General features: G+C 56.3%; 3 protein-coding genes across 3 annotated transcripts; all 3 read left to right on the forward strand.

Moving 5' to 3' along the window:
- Positions 1-14: 14 nt before the first annotated feature.
- On the forward strand, positions 15-7,108 carry LOC136002122 (SUN domain-containing protein 3-like; the record flags this gene model as incomplete). Its single annotated transcript, XM_065656956.1, has 8 exons — positions 15-44; positions 272-356; positions 494-609; positions 1,229-1,396; positions 1,756-1,842; positions 2,430-2,572; positions 2,659-2,952; positions 7,066-7,108. Coding segments are annotated over 8 exons (966 nt in total), but the record flags the coding sequence as incomplete, so codon positions are not given.
- A 754-nt stretch (positions 7,109-7,862) lies between these two features.
- Positions 7,863-15,326, forward strand: LOC136002123 (SUN domain-containing protein 3-like; the record flags this gene model as incomplete). The annotated part of the gene is made up of 9 exons (XM_065656958.1): positions 7,863-7,892; positions 8,120-8,204; positions 8,342-8,457; positions 9,077-9,244; positions 9,604-9,690; positions 10,278-10,420; positions 10,507-10,603; positions 10,651-10,836; positions 15,282-15,326. Coding segments are annotated over 9 exons (957 nt in total), but the record flags the coding sequence as incomplete, so codon positions are not given.
- A 377-nt stretch (positions 15,327-15,703) lies between these two features.
- On the forward strand, positions 15,704-22,797 carry LOC136002125 (SUN domain-containing protein 3-like; the record flags this gene model as incomplete). The annotated part of the gene is made up of 10 exons (XM_065656959.1): positions 15,704-15,733; positions 15,961-16,045; positions 16,183-16,298; positions 16,918-17,085; positions 17,445-17,531; positions 18,119-18,261; positions 18,348-18,641; positions 20,847-20,965; positions 22,150-22,213; positions 22,755-22,797. Coding segments are annotated over 10 exons (1,149 nt in total), but the record flags the coding sequence as incomplete, so codon positions are not given.
- Between the last annotated feature and the right edge of the window lie 238 nt (positions 22,798-23,035).

Raw genomic sequence — 23,035 nt, forward strand, 5'->3', positions numbered from 1 at the left:
GATTGGTCCTGGAAGAGCATGGTGTCCAAGAGGAGAAGAGAGAGGTAAAGGTGCCAGGGGTAGATCTGGGACCCTGCTACCTTTTTGGGCTCCCTCCTGCTGCTTCCTCTTGGCACTCTCCAAGTCGGCAGCTTTTCCCACAGGTCTTGCCTTGGGGTTTCTGATGCAGAGGCACTCTTTGGCTCGGTGCTAGGCCTCAGTGTTCATGCAGAGCAGCCGGTGAGAGTCTTTGTGTTCACTGCCATAACTCCATTCCCCACATTTTTCCCAGGAAATTTTGGACTTGACCCAGAGGGCAATGGAAAAGGTGCTGGAAAACTACCACCAGATGCCTGATTGGGCAATGGGATCCATAGGTACACAGACAGGAAATCTCGCTGCCCTTGGTTTGGGTGTGGCACCCCCCAAAGTCTGCCCAGCTCTGCTTTCAAGCCTGACAAATAGAGCTGAATGCGCTGCTTCAGCTCCTAACCTCTGGCCATCTTCACGTCAGGTGGCACCATCGACAAGCAGAGGACATCCAAGACTTATGTTGGACAAGGCGACAAGACCTGGTGGCTTTCTCCATTTGACTTTTTTTCTGCAAACGGTCCAGGGACAATCTTGCAGGTATCACAGAGAAAGCCTGACTTGTGGTTCAGCTCCTGGCGGACCAAGGGCACAGCCCTTCCCCTCAGTCCGGCCGTGTCACTCAGCCCTGCGGTCTGCAAGGCATTCCCGACCCCCTGATCCCTGGCAGCACTGCCCTCCCATCAGGAGGGGGACAGAGCGAAACCCAGCTTCTGTGACCTTCCTAGCACCCTTGGCTGCAGTTGGCCAAGGAACGTGGTCCTTGGCAGCCCCACTGCCTCACCTCATCTCTCTCTGAAGGCCCCTTTCCAGAGGGGGTGGCAGTGGTGGGGGGTGCTGAGCCATGGTAGCAGGCAGAGACGATCCATGGGCCCTGCACTGCAGCCTAGTTTTCAAAGGGAGATGTGGTGAGGTCCACTAGGAGACCTGCCCTGTCTCTGCAAATTCTGAGAAAGCAGAGACAGCTTGCAAAAGGTGGTAGAGCTCAGAGGTTTTCTAGAATCACCTCCATATTGCCCTGTTATCCATAGGCTTGTATTAATTTAGGAGGAGGACTGAAGCCCACATGCAAGGCAAGGTCTCTGCTTCTGGCCTAACAGGAAGCTCTCTTGTCTCTTTGGTTGCCTCGCCACTGATGCTCATGGCTTTCTGCTTTCAGCACCGTATTGCCCCTGGAAAATGCTGGGCTTTCCGAGGATCTCGGGGACACGTGGTCATCCGGCTGCCTGTAGACATCTGGCCAACGGCTTTCACTGTCTGGCACATCTCCGAGGCAGTCTCTCCTCATGGGGAAGTCAGCGAAGCCCCGAAAGAGTTTGCTGTCTTTGTAAGTCGTTGCCTTGCGCTTCTCAGGTGTGCCTGGCCCCAGGGAAAAGCTGTTCCAGAGCTGTGCTTCCCATGGCGCCTTCCTCAGACATCTCCCTGGGGCTGGCTGCTGCAGAGCACGGCATCCCCTGGGCACTGCTGGGGGCACGTGGGGTTCTGTGCCTCTGGGGCTTGTCTGCTTCGTGGCCAAGCATCCTGGAGCACGCGCTCAAAGCAGCCTGACCCAGAGGCACCCGAAGCTGTGTAGACTACCGCTAGAGCCCAGGGAGGTGGGGAAGGGTTCCTGGCTTTGGCCTCGGCGTGCCCTTTTCCTGACGCCCGCTCGGGCCTGACCTGCTACCTTTGTCTCTTGTCTTTGAGGGAGTGGATGAGGCCGGGGCAGAAACTCCCCTGGGGACGTTCACCTACGACGTGAACAAGGAGATCGCTCAGACGTTCCATGTGCAGGTACCGCCGGAGCTGTGGCAGGATGCCCAGGGAGAAGGCAGCACTGTCTGCAAGTCGCTGGGGGAAAGAGGGCAGAGGATCAGCCCAGCCAGGCTCTGCTCTGCCACGCTCCCTGTTGTCTGCGGGGAAGGGGGCAAGAGGAAGAAAATGGTGCTTTGCTGTGCTGGCCGAGGCAGCTGCCCCACCTTTGCCAGGGCTTTCCTTTTCCTTGGGCCATTGCAGAGAAAGCAGCAGTGGGAGCAGGGCCGGGAAGGGAACCAGTCCCCGTCAGGGGGATGGCGGGAGGGAGGACGGCAGACGTGTTCCCCCCTCAGCAGGACTGTCCCCACCTGCCACGGCAGGCCGGGCAGCCAAGCGCCTCCGGGTTCCACAGCTGCCCTCAGCAGCCTCTGAGGCCAGGCCTTGGCTTTCCAGGCACAGAGGGCTCCTGCGGGGCGCTGGCAAAGAGGAGCCTGGTTGCCCTTGCTCCTCCTTGGTCAGTGCTGCCATTTGGTCCTCAGCAGGGGGAGAGTGCGCAGAGGGGGCTCTGGCGATGTGATGTGGCTCTTGCCACCTGTGTAATGCTAGCTCCCCCCGTTTCTTTCCAGAAGGAGCTTCCCAGGACCTTTCGGTACATCAGATTCCAGGTGGAGAGCAACTGGGGAAACCCAGAGTACACCTGTGTGTACCGAGTACAGGTGCACGGGAAGAGGGCGGGACATGATGGCGACCGGCAAGCGCTACAGGTCCTGTAGGAAGATTAATAAAGAAGTTGTTTGGCAGCTTGTGTATCTTCATTGCTGGGATAGCTCTCTGGGAACGGGTCTTCACGGGCAGCCACAGCGGAGGACCTGGTGAGGTCCTCCTGGTCTTCTTGGGGCTGGATGAAGATCTCCTGGTCCAGCTGCTGGGGGCCACGCTCCACAACCGCTTGGTGACATTAGTGCATCAGTTTATTGACGGCGCTGTGCAACTCTGCAGCAGGGAGCCCCGCCGTGTGCTGGGCCTGGAGGACAGCCGTGCTGCCGGGGAGCGGGAGCGCAGCCCCGTGGCTGCCCTGGCCCCGCTGCCTCCCAAGGATGGTCTCCCCTGCCTGGTCCGGCCCCCTCCAGCAGCCCTGAAGGAGACAACGTGGGCGACCGGCCCGGCACCTCAGCAGCTGCCCTCCGTGGGGGTCCCGGCAGCCCTCCCTCTGCCCCCTTCCTATCCCTGGGGAGCAGGAAGAGCCCCAGGAGGAGTTCGAGGAGGCCGCGCCACGTCCATCTTTTGCCAGTCAGCGCAGGGAATGGTCTCCTGGGGGCCACGGCGACCCCCGAAGAGGAGGGCCGGCAGGGCAGCCCCCAGGCCTCTTCTCCAGCCACCAAGAGACCACCCCGCCGGCAGCACTAGAACGGCCCAGGCTCTGCCCAAACCAGATCTGGGCCAGCAGCTGGGGCTTGTGGCGGACACCAAGGGCTCCTGGCCTGCTAGGCCTGGTTGTCAGGCAGTAAAAGACAATAAAGGCCGGAAACGTGCAGAGGAAGTCTTGGTGTTACTAATAGTGCAGGTGGCGTTGCTGTCCCCACGTGTGCTGCTTCCTCCCCCTTCTCCTGGGGCTGTGCCCACCGTTTCCTCTCGTTCCCCTTGCAGAGCACCACAGGGCTTTTTCCTCTGCTCTTGCACAGCATCCTTGCCGTGCTTGGACCATCATGGGGCTGGACCTGTGTTCTGCGAGTGCACCTCTCCCCAGAGCAAGCGCCGTGGGTCTTCATAATTTTACAGAAGTGGCTTAGCAGTATTATGAGTTCCCATTCACAGCTGGAAGGCTTAAGATTCCTTAGAGAGAACCAGGAGCCCTCAAAAGCTCCAATAAGGTGAAAGGCCAGAGGCCTTTGTTGCTCCTTAGCTCATTGTTGGTATGTAAATCACAATTCGCCTTATCCTGAGTATCCCACCTCCTGCTACTAGCCTACAATATTTGAGGTTTCAGTCTGACAATGTCCCATCTCCTGAGGCTGGAGCTACTGGTTTGGCACAAGGTTTGAGATGTAATTCTTTTCAGTCTCTGACAGTTACCAAGGGGCATAATGGAACATTTCTTAAGTAACTTCAAGTTCATCTGTACATAAGGACAGCCTAAAAACCAGTGACTGAGTGGGATTTGTTAAGTCCTAGATCCACCCAGCTGTTATGTTGTCTGGGATTAGGGCAGCAAGGAGGACATTCATGAGTGCTGTGGGGCAAAGAGCAATGTGGCCTGAGCAAGTGTTGTTTCTTGAACACCAATGTCATGTCCCGTAGTAGTTCTCCATAACGACTGGGGAAACTGTCCCAAAGGGGCTCCTTCAGTTATCCCTAAAATCTCATTTACACTAAATCCAAGGCACTGAAAGTGCTCAGCAGGGCAGGGAGCCCAGGTGGGTGGAGAACTGGTCACACACGCAGGGCGTCCCCCACAGCCCTGGGCTGCCCACACTGGGCACCACAAAACTGCCCACACAGCCACAGAGCCAGCAGCAGGGACAAGGAACATGCGAGGCCTGCCTGCCTGCCAGAATGCTGGGGGGAAAGAACAAGGGCGTATGTGGTTGCAGGTGTTGTCAGCACCAGAGATCTTGTAAGCAACCACAGTAGTGGGGCTGGGAGGCAGGCGGAGAAGGGGAGAGGAGCTGGGGAAAGGATTTTGGTGCAGGCAGAGCTTGCAAACAGTCCTCCCAAGTACAGAGGGCCTGCTGTGCTCCACAGAGGCCTTCCTGATCCCTTGCACCACAGCTCTTTATTTGCTTTCCTCAGGCTCACAAACTCTTCCACCGTTGCCAGCATCCCGAAGCCTGCGGGAACAGTAATGAGTGACTATGCCAAGCACTAGGAACGGGTGAGAGGGTTTAAGCTGGGGGAAGGGGAAAGCAAAAAGCGGGGACTGGTGTTCTTGGTAGCCCTTCCCTCCCACCGTGGCACATGTTGCATCCTGTGCTCCATAAGAGTGCTCTTCAAGCTGTGGTCAGGCACCGCTGCTGGGCTGCCTGCCACCAGAAACCATCAACTCAAATCTAACCCAGCATCACTACACAAAAAAACATGGACACGCTGCTGCCCAAGCTAAAAATCACAGCAAAAAGTACAGTGTGTTGGAAGGGAAGAATAAAAGTGATGAGTGACTATTCAGAGATTAACTTACTGTTCACTTGATTGGAAATGCAAAGCGGTGTGATGGCAGAGGACTAGCTGGCCCATAGAATTCCCTTCAGAAGGCTAGCTACTGAGTGGATTTAGCCCCACCACACAGCAATCATAGCGTGGTCACATAGGGAACCCGCATCACTCTTCAGAGCCCTCTGGTGCCTTTCGGAACATCAGATTCCAGGTGGAGAGCAACTGGGGAAACCCAGAGTACACCTATGTGTACCGAGTACAGGTGCATGGAAGAGGGCGAGACATGACGACCACACGCAGGCACCACAGCTCCTTTAGGGAGAGTAATAAAGAAGTTGTGTGGCAGCTCTGCTTGTGCACTGGAACAGGCGGCTCAGGGAAGCAGTTGAGTCACTGTCCCTGGAGGTGTTTAAAAGATGTGTAGATGGACGTGGCTTAGTGCCAGAGTAAGGTCAGTGGTTGGTTCTGATGAGGGTCTCTTGCAGCCAAAGTGATACTCTGAATCTGTGATTTCAATAAATGCAACCCCAGAATATTTGCTGAAGTTCCCAACATCATAGTGGTTTTGGTGGGGGTGGCATCTCCAGGCAGCCAACACTTTCCTCGAGCCACGGGCTGAGGCTTGGAATATCTGAACACATCGGTTAACCCATATCTGGTTTTGTAGGGCTTGTAATGACCACAGCCAGATCCCACCAGGCAATAAAATGGGGCCCCAGCTGAAGACCCCCTTTGAGTGGTCTTCTCAGAGCAGGAGGTCTGTCAACGGAGCCCTCCCTTAGGTTGGGACACTGTTTAAGCAGCCTTCCTGGCACTAAGTGCCCTCACCTCCTCTTTGGTGACTTTTCTTCTGGATTTATTCTTACGTGAGTCCCATCCCAAACCAGGCAAGCGATTATTTTCTGCTGGGTACCCTTGAGTGAAAGAGGCCTCTTGTTCTGTTTTTTTGGGAGCGAATGCATGCTGTGGATCCTCATTATTCTTATGTGGTCGTACGATAATTATATCCTCAACTGGTATGCGAACCTGTTTTAGAATGTTGTCAGAGAGATAAATGATTTGGAGAAAACCTCTTTCTAGTTGGTTTATTGGCTAAAGAGTTCTGGCTAGAATGAAGTCTGTTTGCCTGCCTGAATGGACTTTTCGTTTGCCTCCGGGACACACCTGCACACCAAGTTTGGGGGGAGTGCTTAAACCAGTTCTGCCTCTGGACTGACCCCGGTGGCTCCGCAGTTCACTGTCATCAGCACCTGGCAATGCCTGAGTGCAAAAAGGGCAATTCCCTGATCTAGCTGAGGGGTCAAACTCTGCAAATTCTCACCAAACGACCTTCCTGCCTGGAGCACAGGTCAGGGCATCGCCTGGCACAGGAGGAGATGCGTCAGGGCACAGCAGCTTGCCCGGGCAGACAAGTAGGTGCTGGTCCCGGTGCTCCGGGTGCTTCTGGGGCCCTTGTCTCGGGGAGCTGCAGGTGTGGGTGAACCCACAGGGTCTGTCCCTCCAAAAGGGCACAGCAGCCCCCGCCAGGGCAGCCCCTCTGAGGTCTTAATGGACGTCACCAGTCGGCTGTGGTGAGGTCATAATCGCTGCCCTCTGTAAAATCCCACGTTGCAGACGTGGGCAGCAGCACAAAGCTGGTGCTTTGAGCAGCTGGTGGACGGCTCGAGAAGTGGCGTTTGCATCTCGAGACGAGACCAGGATTTTCGCTCCACGTGGCCAGTGTGCTGGGCCTGCAGAGGTGCCAGACATGTTTGCCACGAGGGTGCTGGGGCTCTTTGCCCTGTGCATTTTCATCGCGTTTTGTGAGTATCCCCGACCAAAACCGGCCCACTCAGTGTGCGGGAGAGGGACCAGCTGCTGAGGAAAATAACTCTCTCTTCTCAATGTGACCCACAGCTGCTGGTTTTTACTACTTTGACTTGCCGGTCTGGGGACTTGGAACGTTGCGTGTAAGTGTCTCTTGCTGTGTAAAGCCAACACTTGCCAAGGCCATAGCTCTGCCCTCCTGCCTGGCCTGGGAAGATGGGACACCTAGTACGAAATGCCCATCACCGCTGAGGGAGAGGGTGGGATGTGTTGGGGTCACTGCTGTCTGTCCTTCAATCTCCTTAGCGCCTGCATGGGGTTCAACTCGGAGAGGGATCTTCCCGAGTGAGCTCTGCAGGCTGCCAGGCTGAGGCATGGAGCACTTTGGCAGAAGGTGCCTTTGCTGCCTGCATGGCTCTCGGAGTGCTTTGGCGGTCAGGTGGAGACCCGAAAGATGCTCTGCTGGACGTGGCTGTTACAGACCCCAGGCTTCGGGTCAGGGTCTCCCAAAGAGAATCCAAGCAGCCGGAATTTCTGCCAGCTCTGCCTGGTAGAGTCTCCTTTGGGAAGCCCGGGCAGTGTTCCTCATGCTTGCTGCAATGGAGTGTCTCTCCAAAGGGTCCATTTTGTCAGCCAACGAGCTTCTTCAGAGGTCCACCATCCCTGTTCTTTATCTTGCAGGACAAGTCAGAGCTTTCTGAAGAGGAGCTGGAGTCTCTGAGGTAAGAGCACTGTCTTGCCAGGGCACGAACTCTGTGGAGCCATCTCAGCTGGCTTGGTGCTGCCCACACTCACTCGCCTGGCATCCAGGACTCCTGAGCTTCCCGCTCTGCCAGCTGTGGTGCTGGAAGGGAGCCATTTGTGAAGCAGAGGAAGGAAAGGGGCTGGGAGACGGGGCTGAGCCAAGCCCAGGGGCCCCCTCTCTGCACAAGGCTTGGAGCCTGCCTGCAGAGACTGGGCAGCTGCTGGACAAGAGCTGCTTTCCCTGTGTCTCCAGGAAGTCACAGGCTTGGCTGGAGCAGATGCGGCAACTCAAGGAGACACAGGCTCAGGTGTCTGCTGCCAAGAGGAACATCCTGCAGGCAGTGAGATTGGTCCTGGAAGAGCATGGTGTCCAAGAGGAGAAGAGAGAGGTAAAGGTGCCAGGGGTAGATCTGGGACCCTGCTACCTTTTTGGGCTCCCTCCTGCTGCTTCCTCTTGGCACTCTCCAAGTCGGCAGCTTTTCCCACAGGTCTTGCCTTGGGGTTTCTGATGCAGAGGCACTCTTTGGCTCGGTGCTAGGCCTCAGTGTTCATGCAGAGCAGCCGGTGAGAGTCTTTGTGTTCACTGCCATAACTCCATTCCCCACATTTTTCCCAGGAAATTTTGGACTTGACCCAGAGGGCAATGGAAAAGGTGCTGGAAAACTACCACCAGATGCCTGACTGGGCAATGGGATCCATAGGTACGCAGACAGGAAATCTCGCTGCCCTTAGTTTGGGTGTGGCACCCCCCAAAGTCTGCCCAGCTCTGCTTTCAAGCCTGACAAATAGAGCTGAATGCGCTGCTTCAGCTCCTAACCTCTGGCCGTCTTCACGTCAGGTGGCACCATCGACAAGCAGAGGACATCCAAGACTTATGTTGGACAAGGCGACAAGACCTGGTGGCTTTCTCCATTTGACTTTTTTTCTGCAAACGGTCCAGAGACAATCTTGCAGGTATCACAGAGAAAGCCTGACTTGTGGCTCAGCTCCTGGCAGACCAAGGGCACAGCCCTTCCCCTCAGTCCGGCCGTGTCACTCAGCCCTGCGGTCTGCAAGGCATTCCCGACCCCCTGATCCCTGGCAGCACTGCCCTCCCATCAGGAGGGGGACAGAGCGAAACCCAGCTTCTGTGACCTTCCTAGCACCCTTGGCTGCAGTTGGCCAAGGAACGTGGTCCTTGGCAGCCCCACTGCCTCACCTCATCTCTCTCTGAAGGCCCCTTTCCAGAGGGGGTGGCAGTGGTGGGGGGTGCTGAGCCATGGTAGCAGGCAGAGACGATCCATGGGCCCTGCACTGCAGCCTAGTTTTCAAAGGGAGATGTGGTGAGGTCCACTAGGAGACCTGCCCTGTCTCTGCAAATTCTGAGAAAGCAGAGACAGCTTGCAAAAGGCGGTAGAGCTCAGAGGTTTTCTAGAATCACCTCCATATTGCCCTATTATCCATAGGCTTGTATTAATTTAGGAGGAGGACTGAAGCCCACATGCAAGGCAAGGTCTCTGCTTCTGGCCTAACAGGAAGCGCTCTTGTCTCTTTGGTTGCCTTGCCACTGATGCTCATGGCTTTCTGCTTTCAGCACCGTATTGCCCCTGGAAAATGCTGGGCTTTCCGAGGATCTCGGGGACACGTGGTCATCCGGCTGCCTGTAGACATCTGGCCAACGGCTTTCACTGTCTGGCACATCTCCGAGGCAGTCTCTCCTCATGGGGAAGTCAGCGAAGCCCCGAAAGAGTTTGCTGTCTTTGTAAGTCGTTGCCTTGCGCTTCTCAGGTGTGCCTGGCCCCAGGGAAAAGCTGTTCCAGAGCTGTGCTTCCCATGGCGCCTTCCTCAGACATCTCCCTGGGGCTGGCTGCTGCAGAGCACGGCATCCCCTGGGCACTGCTGGGGGCACGTGGGGTTCTGTGCCTCTGGGGCTTGTCTGCTTCGTGGCCAAGCATCCTGGAGCACGTGCTCAAAGCAGCCTGACCCAGAGGCACCCGAAGCTGTGTAGACTACCGCTAGAGCCCAGGGAGGTGGGGAAGGGTTCCTGGCTTTGGCCTCGGCGTGCCCTTCTCCTGACGCCCGCTCGGGCCTGACCTGCTGCCTTTGTCTCTTGTCTTTGAGGGAGTGGATGAGGCAGGGGCAGAAACTCCCCTGGGGACGTTCACCTACGACGTGAACAAGGAGATCGCTCAGACGTTCCATGTGCAGGTACCGCCGGAGCTGTGGCAGGATGCCCAGGGAGAAGGCAGCACTGTCTGCAAGTCGCTGGGGGAAAGAGGGCAGAGGATCAGCCCAGCCAGGCTCTGCTCTCCCACGCTCCTTGTTGTCTGCGGGGAAGAGAGCAAGGGGAAGAAAATGGTGCTTTGCTGTGCTGGCCGAGGCAGCTGCCCCACCTTTGCCAGGGCTTTCCTTTTCCTTGGGCCATTGCAGAGAAAGCAGCAGTGGGAGCAGGGCCGGGAAGGGAACCAGTCCCCGTCAGGGGGATGGCAGGAGGGAGGACGGCAGACGTGTTCCCCCCTCAGCAGGACTGTCCCCAGCTGCCACGGCAGGCCGGGCAGCCAAGCGCCTCCGGGTTCCACAGCTGCCCTCAGCAGCCTCTGAGGCCAGGCCTTGGCTTTCCAGGCACAGAGGGCTCCTGCGGGGTGCTGGCAAAGAGGAGCCTGGTTGCCCTAGCTCCTCCTTGGTCAGTGCTGCCATTTGGTCCTCAGCAGGGGGAGAGTGCGCAGAGGGGGCTCTGGCGATGTGATGTGGCTCTTGCCACCTGTGTAATGCTAGCTCCCCCCGTTTCTTTCCAGAAGGAGCTTCCCAGGACCTTTCGGTACATCAGATTCCAGGTGGAGAGCAACTGGGGAAACCCAGAGTACACCTGTGTGTACCGAGTACAGGTGCACGGGAAGAGGGCAGGACATGATGGCGACCGGCAAGCGCTACAGGTCCTGTAGGAAGATTAATAAAGAAGTTGTTTGGCAGCTTGTGTATCTTCATTGCTGGGATAGCTCTCTGGGAACGGGTCTTCACGGGCAGCCACAGCGGAGGACCTGGTGAGGTCCTCCTGGTCTTCTTGGGGCTGGATGAAGATCTCCTGGTCCAGCTGCTGGAGGCCATGCTCCACAACCGCTTGGTGACATTAGTGCATCAGTTTATTGACGGCGCTGTGCAACTCTGCAGCAGGGAGCCCCAGGTGTGCTGGGCCTGGAGGACGGCCGTGCTGCCGGGGAGCGGGAGCGCAGCCCCATGGCTGCCCTGGCCCCGCTGCCTCCCAAGGATGGTCTCCCCTGCCTGGTCCGGCCCCCTCCAGCAGCCCTGAAGGAGACAACGTGGGCGTCCAGCCCAGCACCTCAGCAGCTGCCCTCCGTGGGGGTCCCGGCAGCCCTCCCTCTGCCCCCTTCCTATCCCTGGGGAGCAGGAAGAGCCCCAGGAGGAGTTCGAGGAGGCCGCGCCACGTCCATCTTTCGCCAGTCAGCGCAGGGAATGGTCTCCTGGGGGCCACGGCGACCCCCGAAGAGGAGGGCCGGCAGCCCCCAGGCCTCTTCTCCAGCCACCAAGAGACCACCCCGCCAGCAGCACTAGAACGGCCGTGGCTCTGCCCAAACCAGATCTGGGGCAGCAGCTGGGGCTTGTGGCGGACACCAAGGGCTTCTGGCCTGCTAGGCCTGGTTGTCAGGCAGTAAAAGACAATAAAGGCCGGAAACGTGCAGAGGAAGTCTTGGTGTTACTAATAGTGCAGGTGGCGTTGCTGTCCCCACGTGTGCTGCTTCCTCCCCCTTCTCCTGGGGCTGTGCCCACCGTTTCCTCTCGTTCCCCTTGCAGAGCACCACAGGGCTTTTTCCTCTGCTCTTGCACAGCATCCTTGCCGTGCTTGGACCATCATGGGGCTGGACCTGTGTTCTGCGAGTGCACCTCTCCCCAGAGCAAGCGCCGTGGGTCTTCATAATTTTACAGAAGTGGCTTAGCAGTATTATGAGTTCCCATTCACAGCTGGAAGGCTTAAGATTCCTTAGAGAGAACCAGGAGCCCTCAAAAGCTCCAATAAGGTGAAAGGCCAGAGGCCTTTGTTGCTCCTTAGCTCATTGTTGGTATGTAAATCACAATTCGCCTTATCCTGAGTATCCCACCTCCTGCTACTAGCCTACAATATTTGAGGTTTCAGTCTGACAATGTCCCATCTCCTGAGGCTGGAGCTACTGGTTTGGCACAAGGTTTGAGATGTAATTCTTTTCAGTCTCTGACAGTTACCAAGGGGCATAATGGAACATTTCTAAAGTAACTTCAAGTTCATCTGTACATAAGGACAGCCTAAAAACCAGTGACTGAGTGGGATTTGTTAAGTCCTAGATCCACCCAGCTGTTATGTTGTCTGGGATTAGGGCAGCAAGGAGGACATTCATGAGTGCTGTGGGGCAAAGAGCAATGTGGCCTGAGCAAGTGTTGTTTCTTGAACACCAATGTCATGTCCCGTAGTAGTTCTCCATAACGACTGGGGAAACTGTCCCAAAAGGGCTCCTTCAGTTATCCCTAAAATCTCATTTACACTAAATCCAAGGCACTGAAAGTGCTCAGCAGGGCAGGGAGCCCAGGTGGGTGGAGAACTGGTCACACACGCAGGGCGTCCCCCACAGCCCTGGGCTGCCCACACTGGGCACCACAAAACTGCCCACACAGCCACAGAGCCAGCAGCAGGGACAAGGAACATGCGAGGCCTGCCTGCCTGCCAGAATGCTGGGGGGAAAGAACAAGGGCGTATGTGGTTGCAGGTGTTGTCAGCACCAGAGATCTTGTAAGCAACCACAGTAGTGGGGCTGGGAGGCAGGCGGAGAAGGGGAGAGGAGCTGGGGAAAGGATTTTGGTGCAGGCAGAGCTTGCAAACAGTCCTCCCAAGTACAGAGGGCCTGCTGTGCTCCACAGAGGCCTTCCTGATCCCTTGCACCACAGCTCTTTATTTGCTTTCCTCAGGCTCACAAACTCTTCCACCGTTGCCGGCATCCCTAAGCCTGGGGGAACAGTAATGAGTGACTATGCCAAGCACTAGGAACGGGTGAGAGGGTTTAAGCTGGGGGAAGGGGAAAGCAAAAAGCGGGAACTGGTGTTCTTGGTAGCCCTTCCCTCCCACCGTGGCACATGTTGCATCCTGTGCTCCATAAGAGTGCTCTTCAAGCTGTGGTCAGGCACCGCTGCTGGGCTGCCTGCCACCAGAAACCATCAACTCAAATCTAACCCAGCATCACTACACAAAAAACATGGACACGCTGCTGCCCAAGCTAAAAATCACAGCAAAAAGTACAGTGTGTTGGAAGGGAAGAATAAAAGTGATGAGTGACTATTCAGAGATTAACTTACTGTTCACTTGATTGGAAATGCAAAGCGGTGTGATGGCAGAGGACTAGCTGGCCCATAGAATTCCCTTCAGAAGGCTAGCTACTGAGTGGATTTAGCCCCACCACACAGCAATCGTAGCGTGGTCACATAGGGAACCCGCATCACTCTTCAGAGCCCTCTGGTGCCTTTCGGAACATCAGATTCCAGGTGGAGAGCAACTGGGGAAACCCAGAGTACACCTGTGTGTACCGAGTACAGGTGCATGGAAGAGGGCGAGACATGACGACCACACGCAGGCACCACAGCTCCTTTAGGGAGAGTAATAAAGAAGTTGTGTGGCAGCTCTGCTTGTGCACTGGAACAGGCGGCTCAGGGAAGCAGTTGAGTCACTGTCCCTGGAGGTGTTTAAAAGATGTGTAGATGGACATGGCTTAGTGCCAGAGTAAGGTCAGTGGTTGGTTCTGATGAGGGTCTCTTGCAGCCAAAGTGATACTCTGAATCTGTGATTTCAATAAATGCAACCCCAGAATATTTGCTGAAGTTCCCAACATCATAGTGGTTTTGGTGGGGGTGGCATCTCCAGGCAGCCAACGCTTTCCTCGAGCCACGGGCTGAGGCTTGGAATATCTGAACACATCGGTTAACCCATATCTGGTTTTGTAGGGCTTGTAATGACCACAGCCAGATCCCACCAGGCAATAAAATGGGGCCCCAGCTGAAGACCCCCTTTGAGTGGTCTTCTCAGAGCAGGAGGTCTGTCAACGGAGCCCTCCCTTAGGTTGGGACACTGTTTAAGCAGCCTTCCTGGCACTAAGTGCCCTCGCCTCCTCTTTGGTGACTTTTCTTCTGGATTTATTCTTACGTGAGTCCCATCCCAAACCAGGCAAGCGATTATTTTCTGCTGGGTACCCTTGAGTGAAAGAGGCCTCTTGTTCTGTTTTTTTGGGAGCGAATGCATGCTGTGGATCCTCATTATTCTTATGTGGTCGTACGATAATTATATCCTCAACTGGTATGCGAACCTGTTTTAGAATGTTGTCAGAGAGATAAATGATTTGGAGAAAACCTCTTTCTAGTTGGTTTATTGGCTAAAGAGTTCTGGCTAGAATGAAGTCTGTTTGCCTGCCTGAATGGACTTTTCGTTTGCCTCCGGGACACACCTGCACACCAAGTTTGGGGCGAGTGCTTAAATCAGTTCTGCCTCTGGACTGACCCCGGTGGCTCCGCAGTTCACTGTCATCAGCACCTGGCAATGCCTGAGTGCAAAAAGGGCAATTCCCTGATCTAGCTGAGTGGTCAAACTCTGCGAATTCTCACCAAACGACCTTCCTGCCTGGAGCACAGGTCAGGGCATCGCCTGGCACAGGAGGAGATGCGTCAGGGCACAGCAGCTTGCCCGGGCAGACAAGTAGGTGCTGGTCCCGGTGCTCCGGGTGCTTCTGGGGCCCTTGTCTCGGGGAGCTGCAGGTGTGGGTGAACCCACAGGGTCTGTCCCTCCAAAAGGGCACAGCAGCCCCCGCCAGGGCAGCCCCTCTGAGGTCTTAATGGACGTCACCAGTCGGCTGTGGTGAGGTCATAATCGCTGCCCTCTGTAAAATCCCACGTTGCAGACGTGGGCAGCAGCACAAAGCTGGTGCTTTGAGCAGCTGGTGGACGGCTCGAGAAGTGGCGTTTGCATCTCGAGACGAGACCAGGATTTTCGCTCCACGTGGCCAGTGTGCTGGGCCTGCAGAGGTGCCAGACATGTTTGCCACGAGGGTGCTGGGGCTCTTTGCCCTGTGCATTTTCATCGCGTTTTGTGAGTATCCCCGACCAAAACCGGCCCACTCAGTGTGCAGGAGAGGGACCAGCTGCTGAGGAAAATAACCCTCTCTTCTCAATGTGACCCACAGCTGCTGGTTTTTACTACTTTGACTTGCCGGTCTGGGGACTTGGAACGTTGCGTGTAAGTGTCTCTTGCTGTGTAAAGCCAACACTTGCCAAGGCCATAGCTCTGCCCTCCTGCCTGGCCTGGGAAGATGGGACACCTAGTACGAAATGCCCATCACCGCTGAGGGAGAGGGTGGGATGTGTTGGGGTCACTGCTGTCTGTCCTTCAATCTCCTTAGCGCCTGCATGGGGTTCAACTCGGAGAGGGATCTTCCCGAGTGAGCTCTGCAGGCTGCCAGGCTGAGGCATGGAGCACTTTGGCAGAAGGTGCCTTTGCTGCCTGCATGGCTCTCGGAGTGCTTTGGCGGTCAGGTGGAGACCCGAAAGATGCTCTGCTGGACGTGGCTGTTACAGACCCCAGGCTTCGGGTCAGGGTCTCCCAAAGAGAATCCAAGCAGCCGGAATTTCTGCCAGCTCTGCCTGGTAGAGTCTCCTTTGGGAAGCCCGGGCAGTGTTCCTCATGCTTGCTGCAATGGAGTGTCTCTCCAAAGGGTCCATTTTGTCAGCCAACGAGCTTCTCCAGAGGTCCACCATCCCTGTTCTTTATCTTGCAGGACAAGTCAGAGCTTTCTGAAGAGGAGCTGGAGTCTCTGAGGTAAGAGCACTTTCTTGCCAGGGCACGAACTCTGTGGAGCCATCTCAGCTGGCTTGGTGCTGCCCACACTCACTCGCCTGGCATCCAGGACTCCTGAGCTTCCCGCTCTGCCAGCTGTGGTGCTGGAAGGGAGCCATTTGTGAAGCAGAGGAAGGAAAGGGGCTGGGAGACGGGGCTGAGCCAAGCCCAGGGGGCCCCTCTCTGCACAAGGCTTGGAGCCTGCCTGCAGAGACTGGGCAGCTGCTGGACAAGAGCTGCTTTCCCTGTGTCTCCAGGAAGTCACAGGCTTGGCTGGAGCAGATGCGGCAACTCAAGGAGACACAGGCTCAGGTGTCTGCTGCCAAGAGGAACATCCTGCAGGCAGTGAGATTGGTCCTGGAAGAGCATGGTGTCCAAGAGGAGAAGAGAGAGGTAAAGGTGCCAGGGGTAGATCTGGGACCCTGCTACCTTTTTGGGCTCCCTCCTGCTGCTTCCTCTTGGCACTCTCCAAGTCGGCAGCTTTTCCCACAGGTCTTGCCTTGGGGTTTCTGATGCAGAGGCACTCTTTGGCTCGGTGCTAGGCCTCAGTGTTCATGCAGAGCAGCCGGTGAGAGTCTTTGTGTTCACTGCCATAACTCCATTCCCCACATTTTTCCCAGGAAATTTTGGACTTGACCCAGAGGGCAATGGAAAAGGTGCTGGAAAACTACCACCAGATGCCTGATTGGGCAATGGGATCCATAGGTACACAGACAGGAAATCTCGCTGCCCTTGGTTTGGGTGTGGCACCCCCCAAAGTCTGCCCAGCTCTGCTTTCAAGCCTGACAAATAGAGCTGAATGCGCTGCTTCAGCTCCTAACCTCTGGCCATCTTCACGTCAGGTGGCACCATCGACAAGCAGAGGACATCCAAGACTTATGTTGGACAAGGCGACAAGACCTGGTGGCTTTCTCCATTTGACTTTTTTTCTGCAAACGGTCCAGGGACAATCTTGCAGGTATCACAGAGAAAGCCTGACTTGTGGTTCAGCTCCTGGCGGACCAAGGGCACAGCCCTTCCCCTCAGTCCGGCCGTGTCACTCAGCCCTGCGGTCTGCAAGGCATTCCCGACCCCCTGATCCCTGGCAGCACTGCCCTCCCATCAGGAGGGGGACAGAGCGAAACCCAGCTTCTGTGACCTTCCTAGCACCCTTGGCTGCAGTTGGCCAAGGAACGTGGTCCTTGGCAGCCCCACTGCCTCACCTCATCTCTCTCTGAAGGCCCCTTTCCAGAGGGGGTGGCAGTGGTGGGGGGTGCTGAGCCATGGTAGCAGGCAGAGACGATCCATGGGCCCTGCACTGCAGCCTAGTTTTCAAAGGGAGATGTGGTGAGGTCCACTAGGAGACCTGCCCTGTCTCTGCAAATTCTGAGAAAGCAGAGACAGCTTGCAAAAGGTGGTAGAGCTCAGAGGTTTTCTAGAATCACCTCCATATTGCCCTGTTATCCATAGGCTTGTATTAATTTAGGAGGAGGACTGAAGCCCACATGCAAGGCAAGGTCTCTGCTTCTGGCCTAACAGGAAGCTCTCTTGTCTCTTTGGTTGCCTCGCCACTGATGCTCATGGCTTTCTGCTTTCAGCACCGTATTGCCCCTGGAAAATGCTGGGCTTTCCGAGGATCTCGGGGACACGTGGTCATCCGGCTGCCTGTAGACATCTGGCCAACGGCTTTCACTGTCTGGCACATCTCCGAGGCAGTCTCTCCTCATGGGGAAGTCAGCGAAGCCCCGAAAGAGTTTGCTGTCTTTGTAAGTCGTTGCCTTGCGCTTCTCAGGTGTGCCTGGCCCCAGGGAAAAGCTGTTCCAGAGCTGTGCTTCCCATGGCGCCTTCCTCAGACATCTCCCTGGGGCTGGCTGCTGCAGAGCACGGCATCCCCTGGGCACTGCTGGGGGCACGTGGGGTTCTGTGCCTCTGGGGCTTGTCTGCTTCGTGGCCAAGCATCCTGGAGCACGCGCTCAAAGCAGCCTGACCCAGAGGCACCCGAAGCTGTGTAGACTACCGCTAGAGCCCAGGGAGGTGGGGAAGGGTTCCTGGCTTTGGCCTCGGCGTGCCCTTCTCCTGACGCCCGCTCGGGCCTGACCTGCTGCCTTTGCCTCTTGTCTTTGAGGGAGTGGATGAGGCAGGGGCAGAAACTCCCCTGGGGACGTTCACCTACGACGTGAACAAGGAGATCGCTCAGACGTTCCATGTGCAGGTACCGCCGGAGCTGTGGCAGGATGCCCAGGGAGAAGGCAGCACTGTCTGCAAGTCGCTGGGGGAAAGAGGGCAGAGGATCAGCCCAGCCAGGCTCTGCTCTGCCACGCTCCCTGTTGTCTGCGGGGAAGAGAGCAAGGGGAAGAAAATGGTGCTTTGCTGTGCTGGCCGAGGCAGCTGCTCCACCTTTGCCAGGGCTTTCCTTTTCCTTGGGCCATTGCAGAGAAAGCAGCAGTGGGAGCAGGGCCGGGAAGGGAACCAGTCCCCGTCAGGGGGATGGCGGGAGGGAGGACGGCAGACGTGTTCCCCCCTCAGCAGGACTGTCCCCAGCTGCCACGGCAGGCCGGGCAGCCAAGCGCCTCCGGGTTCCACAGCTGCCCTCAGCAGCCTCTGAGGCCAGGCCTTGGCTTTCCAGGCACAGAGGGCTCCTGCGGGGCGCTGGCAAAGAGGAGCCTGGTTGCCCTTGCTCCTCCTTGGTCAGTGCTGCCATTTGGTCCTCAGCAGGGGGAGAGTGCGCAGAGGGGGCTCTGGCGATGTGATGTGGCTCTTGCCACCTGTGTAATGCTAGCTCCCCCCGTTTCTTTCCAGAAGGAGCTTCCCAGGACCTTTCGGTACATCAGATTCCAGGTGGAGAGCAACTGGGGAAACCCAGAGTACACCTGTTTGTACCGAGTACAGGTGCACGGGAAGAGGGCGGGACATGATGGCGACCGGCAAGCGCTACAGGTCCTGTAGGAAGATTAATAAAGAAGTTGTTTGGCAGCTTGTGTATCTTCATTGCTGGGATAGCTCTCTGGGAACGGGTCTTCACGGGCAGCCACAGCGGAGGACCTGGTGAGGTCCTCCTGGTCTTCTTGGGGCTGGATGAAGATCTCCTGGTCCAGCTGCTGGGGGCCACGCTCCACAACCGCTTGGTGACATTAGTGCATCAGTTTATTGACGGCGCTGTGCAACTCTGCAGCAGGGAGCCCCGCCGTGTGCTGGGCCTGGAGGACAGCCGTGCTGCCGGGGAGCGGGAGCGCAGCCCCGTGGCTGCCCTGGCCCCGCTGCCTCCCAAGGATGGTCTCCCCTGCCTGGTCCGGCCCCCTCCAGCAGCCCTGAAGGAGACAACGTGGGCGACCGGCCCGGCACCTCAGCAGCTGCCCTCCGTGGGGGTCCCGGCAGCCCTCCCTCTGCCCCCTTCCTATCCCTGGGGAGCAGGAAGAGCCCCAGGAGGAGTTCGAGGAGGCCGCGCCACGTCCATCTTTTGCCAGTCAGCGCAGGGAATGGTCTCCTGGGGGCCACGGCGACCCCCGAAGAGGAGGGCCGGCAGGGCAGCCCCCAGGCCTCTTCTCCAGCCACCAAGAGACCACCCCGCCGGCAGCACTAGAACGGCCCAGGCTCTGCCCAAACCAGATCTGGGCCAGCAGCTGGGGCTTGTGGCGGACACCAAGGGCTCCTGGCCTGCTAGGCCTGGTTGTCAGGCAGTAAAAGACAATAAAGGCCGGAAACGTGCAGAGGAAGTCTTGGTGTTACTAATAGTGCAGGTGGCGTTGCTGTCCCCACGTGTGCTGCTTCCTCCCCCTTCTCCTGGGGCTGTGCCCACCGTTTCCTCTCGTTCCCCTTGCAGAGCACCACAGGGCTTTTTCCTCTGCTCTTGCACAGCATCCTTGCCGTGCTTGGACCATCATGGGGCTGGACCTGTGTTCTGCGAGTGCACCTCTCCCCAGAGCAAGCGCCGTGGGTCTTCATAATTTTACAGAAGTGGCTTAGCAGTATTATGAGTTCCCATTCACAGCTGGAAGGCTTAAGATTCCTTAGAGAGAACCAGGAGCCCTCAAAAGCTCCAATAAGGTGAAAGGCCAGAGGCCTTTGTTGCTCCTTAGCTCATTGTTGGTATGTAAATCACAATTCGCCTTATCCTGAGTATCCCACCTCCTGCTACTAGCCTACAATATTTGAGGTTTCAGTCTGACAATGTCCCATCTCCTGAGGCTGGAGCTACTGGTTTGGCACAAGGTTTGAGATGTAATTCTTTTCAGTCTCTGACAGTTACCAAGGGGCATAATGGAACATTTCTTAAGTAACTTCAAGTTCATCTGTACATAAGGACAGCCTAAAAACCAGTGACTGAGTGGGATTTGTTAAGTCCTAGATCCACCCAGCTGTTATGTTGTCTGGGATTAGGGCAGCAAGGAGGACATTCATGAGTGCTGTGGGGCAAAGAGCAATGTGGCCTGAGCAAGTGTTGTTTCTTGAACACCAATGTCATGTCCCGTAGTAGTTCTCCATAACGACTGGGGAAACTGTCCCAAAGGGGCTCCTTCAGTTATCCCTAAAATCTCATTTACACTAAATCCAAGGCACTGAAAGTGCTCAGCAGGGCAGGGAGCCCAGGTGGGTGGAGAACTGGTCACACACGCAGGGCGTCCCCCACAGCCCTGGGCTGCCCACACTGGGCACCACAAAACTGCCCACACAGCCACAGAGCCAGCAGCAGGGACAAGGAACATGCGAGGCCTGCCTGCCTGCCAGAATGCTGGGGGGAAAGAACAAGGGCGTATGTGGTTGCAGGTGTTGTCAGCACCAGAGATCTTGTAAGCAACCACAGTAGTGGGGCTGGGAGGCAGGCGGAGAAGGGGAGAGGAGCTGGGGAAAGGATTTTGGTGCAGGCAGAGCTTGCAAACAGTCCTCCCAAGTACAGAGGGCCTGCTGTGCTCCACAGAGGCCTTCCTGATCCCTTGCACCACAGCTCTTTATTTGCTTTCCTCAGGCTCACAAACTCTTCCACCGTTGCCAGCATCCCGAAGCCTGCGGGAACAGTAATGAGTGACTATGCCAAGCACTAGGAACGGGTGAGAGGGTTTAAGCTGGGGGAAGGGGAAAGCAAAAAGCGGGGACTGGTGTTCTTGGTAGCCCTTCCCTCCCACCGTGGCACATGTTGCATCCTGTGCTCCATAAGAGTGCTCTTCAAGCTGTGGTCAGGCACCGCTGCTGGGCTGCCTGCCACCAGAAACCATCAACTCAAATCTAACCCAGCATCACTACACAAAAAAACATGGACACGCTGCTGCCCAAGCTAAAAATCACAGCAAAAAGTACAGTGTGTTGGAAGGGAAGAATAAAAGTGATGAGTGACTATTCAGAGATTAACTTACTGTTCACTTGATTGGAAATGCAAAGCGGTGTGATGGCAGAGGACTAGCTGGCCCATAGAATTCCCTTCAGAAGGCTAGCTACTGAGTGGATTTAGCCCCACCACACAGCAATCATAGCGTGGTCACATAGGGAACCCGCATCACTCTTCAGAGCCCTCTGGTGCCTTTCGGAACATCAGATTCCAGGTGGAGAGCAACTGGGGAAACCCAGAGTACACCTATGTGTACCGAGTACAGGTGCATGGAAGAGGGCGAGACATGACGACCACACGCAGGCACCACAGCTCCTTTAGGGAGAGTAATAAAGAAGTTGTGTGGCAGCTCTGCTTGTGCACTGGAACAGGCGGCTCAGGGAAGCAGTTGAGTCACTGTCCCTGGAGGTGTTTAAAAGATGTGTAGATGGACGTGGCTTAGTGCCAGAGTAAGGTCAGTGGTTGGTTCTGATGAGGGTCTCTTGCAGCCAAAGTGATACTCTGAATCTGTGATTTCAATAAATGCAACCCCAGAATATTTGCTGAAGTTCCCAACATCATAGTGGTTTTGGTGGGGGTGGCATCTCCAGGCAGCCAACGCTTTCCTCGAGCCACGGGCTGAGGCTTGGAATATCTGAACACATCGGTTAACCCATATCTGGTTTTGTAGGGCTTGTAATGACCACAGCCAGATCCCACCAGGCAATAAAATGGGGCCCCAGCTGAAGACCCCCTTTGAGTGGTCTTCTCAGAGCAGGAGGTCTGTCAACGGAGCCCTCCCTTAGGTTGGGACACTGTTTAAGCAGCCTTCCTGGCACTAAGTGCCCTCGCCTCCTCTTTGGTGACTTTTCTTCTGGATTTATTCTTACGTGAGTCCCATCCCAAACCAGGCAAGCGATTATTTTCTGCTGGGTACCCTTGAGTGAAAGAGGCCTCTTGTTCTGTTTTTTTGGGAGCGAATGCATGCTGTGGATCCTCATTATTCTTATGTGGTCGTACGATAATTATATCCTCAACTGGTATGCGAACCTGTTTTAGAATGTTGTCAGAGAGATAAATGATTTGGAGAAAACCTCTTTCTAGTTGGTTTATTGGCTAAAGAGTTCTGGCTAGAATGAAGTCTGTTTGCCTGCCTGAATGGACTTTTCGTTTGCCTCCGGGACACACCTGCACACCAAGTTTGGGGGGAGTGCTTAAACCAGTTCTGCCTCTGGACTGACCCCGGTGGCTCCGCAGTTCACTGTCATCAGCACCTGGCAATGCCTGAGTGCAAAAAGGGCAATTCCCTGATCTAGCTGAGTGGTCAAACTCTGCGAATTCTCACCAAACGACCTTCCTGCCTGGAGCACAGGTCAGGGCATCGCCTGGCACAGGAGGAGATGCGTCAGGGCACAGCAGCTTGCCCGGGCAGACAAGTAGGTGCTGGTCCCGGTGCTCCGGGTGCTTCTGGGGCCCTTGTCTCGGGGAGCTGCAGGTGTGGGTGAACCCACCGGGTCTGTCCCTCCAAAAGGGCACAGCAGCCCCCGCCAGGGCAGCCCCTCTGAGGTCTTAATGGACGTCACCAGTCGGCTGTGGTGAGGTCATAATCGCTGCCCTCTGTAAAATCCCACGTTGCAGACGTGGGCAGCAGCACAAAGCTGGTGCTTTGAGCAGCTGGTGGACGGCTCGAGAAGTGGCGTTTGCATCTCGAGACGAGACCAGGATTTTCGCTCCACGTGGCCAGTGTGCTGGGCCTGCAGAGGTGCCAGACATGTTTGCCACGAGGGTGCTGGGGCTCTTTGCCCTGTGCATTTTCATCGCGTTTTGTGAGTATCCCCGACCAAAACCGGCCCACTCAGTGTGCAGGAGAGGGACCAGCTGCTGAGGAAAATAACCCTCTCTTCTCAATGTGACCCACAGCTGCTGGTTTTTACTACTTTGACTTGCCGGTCTGGGGACTTGGAACGTTGCGTGTAAGTGTCTCTTGCTGTGTAAAGCCAACACTTGCCAAGGCCATAGCTCTGCCCTCCTGCCTGGCCTGGGAAGATGGGACACCTAGTACGAAATGCCCATCACCGCTGAGGGAGAGGGTGGGATGTGTTGGGGTCACTGCTGTCTGTCCTTCAATCTCCTTAGCGCCTGCATGGGGTTCAACTCGGAGAGGGATCTTCCCGAGTGAGCTCTGCAGGCTGCCAGGCTGAGGCATGGAGCACTTTGGCAGAAGGTGCCTTTGCTGCCTGCATGGCTCTCGGAGTGCTTTGGCGGTCAGGTGGAGACCCGAAAGATGCTCTGCTGGACGTGGCTGTTACAGACCCCAGGCTTCGGGTCAGGGTCTCCCAAAGAGAATCCAAGCAGCCGGAATTTCTGCCAGCTCTGCCTGGTAGAGTCTCCTTTGGGAAGCCCGGGCAGTGTTCCTC

This window comes from Caloenas nicobarica, chromosome Z (assembly GCF_036013445.1).
Source record: "Caloenas nicobarica isolate bCalNic1 chromosome Z, bCalNic1.hap1, whole genome shotgun sequence".
NCBI classification, from domain to species: Eukaryota; Metazoa; Chordata; class Aves; order Columbiformes; family Columbidae; genus Caloenas; species Caloenas nicobarica.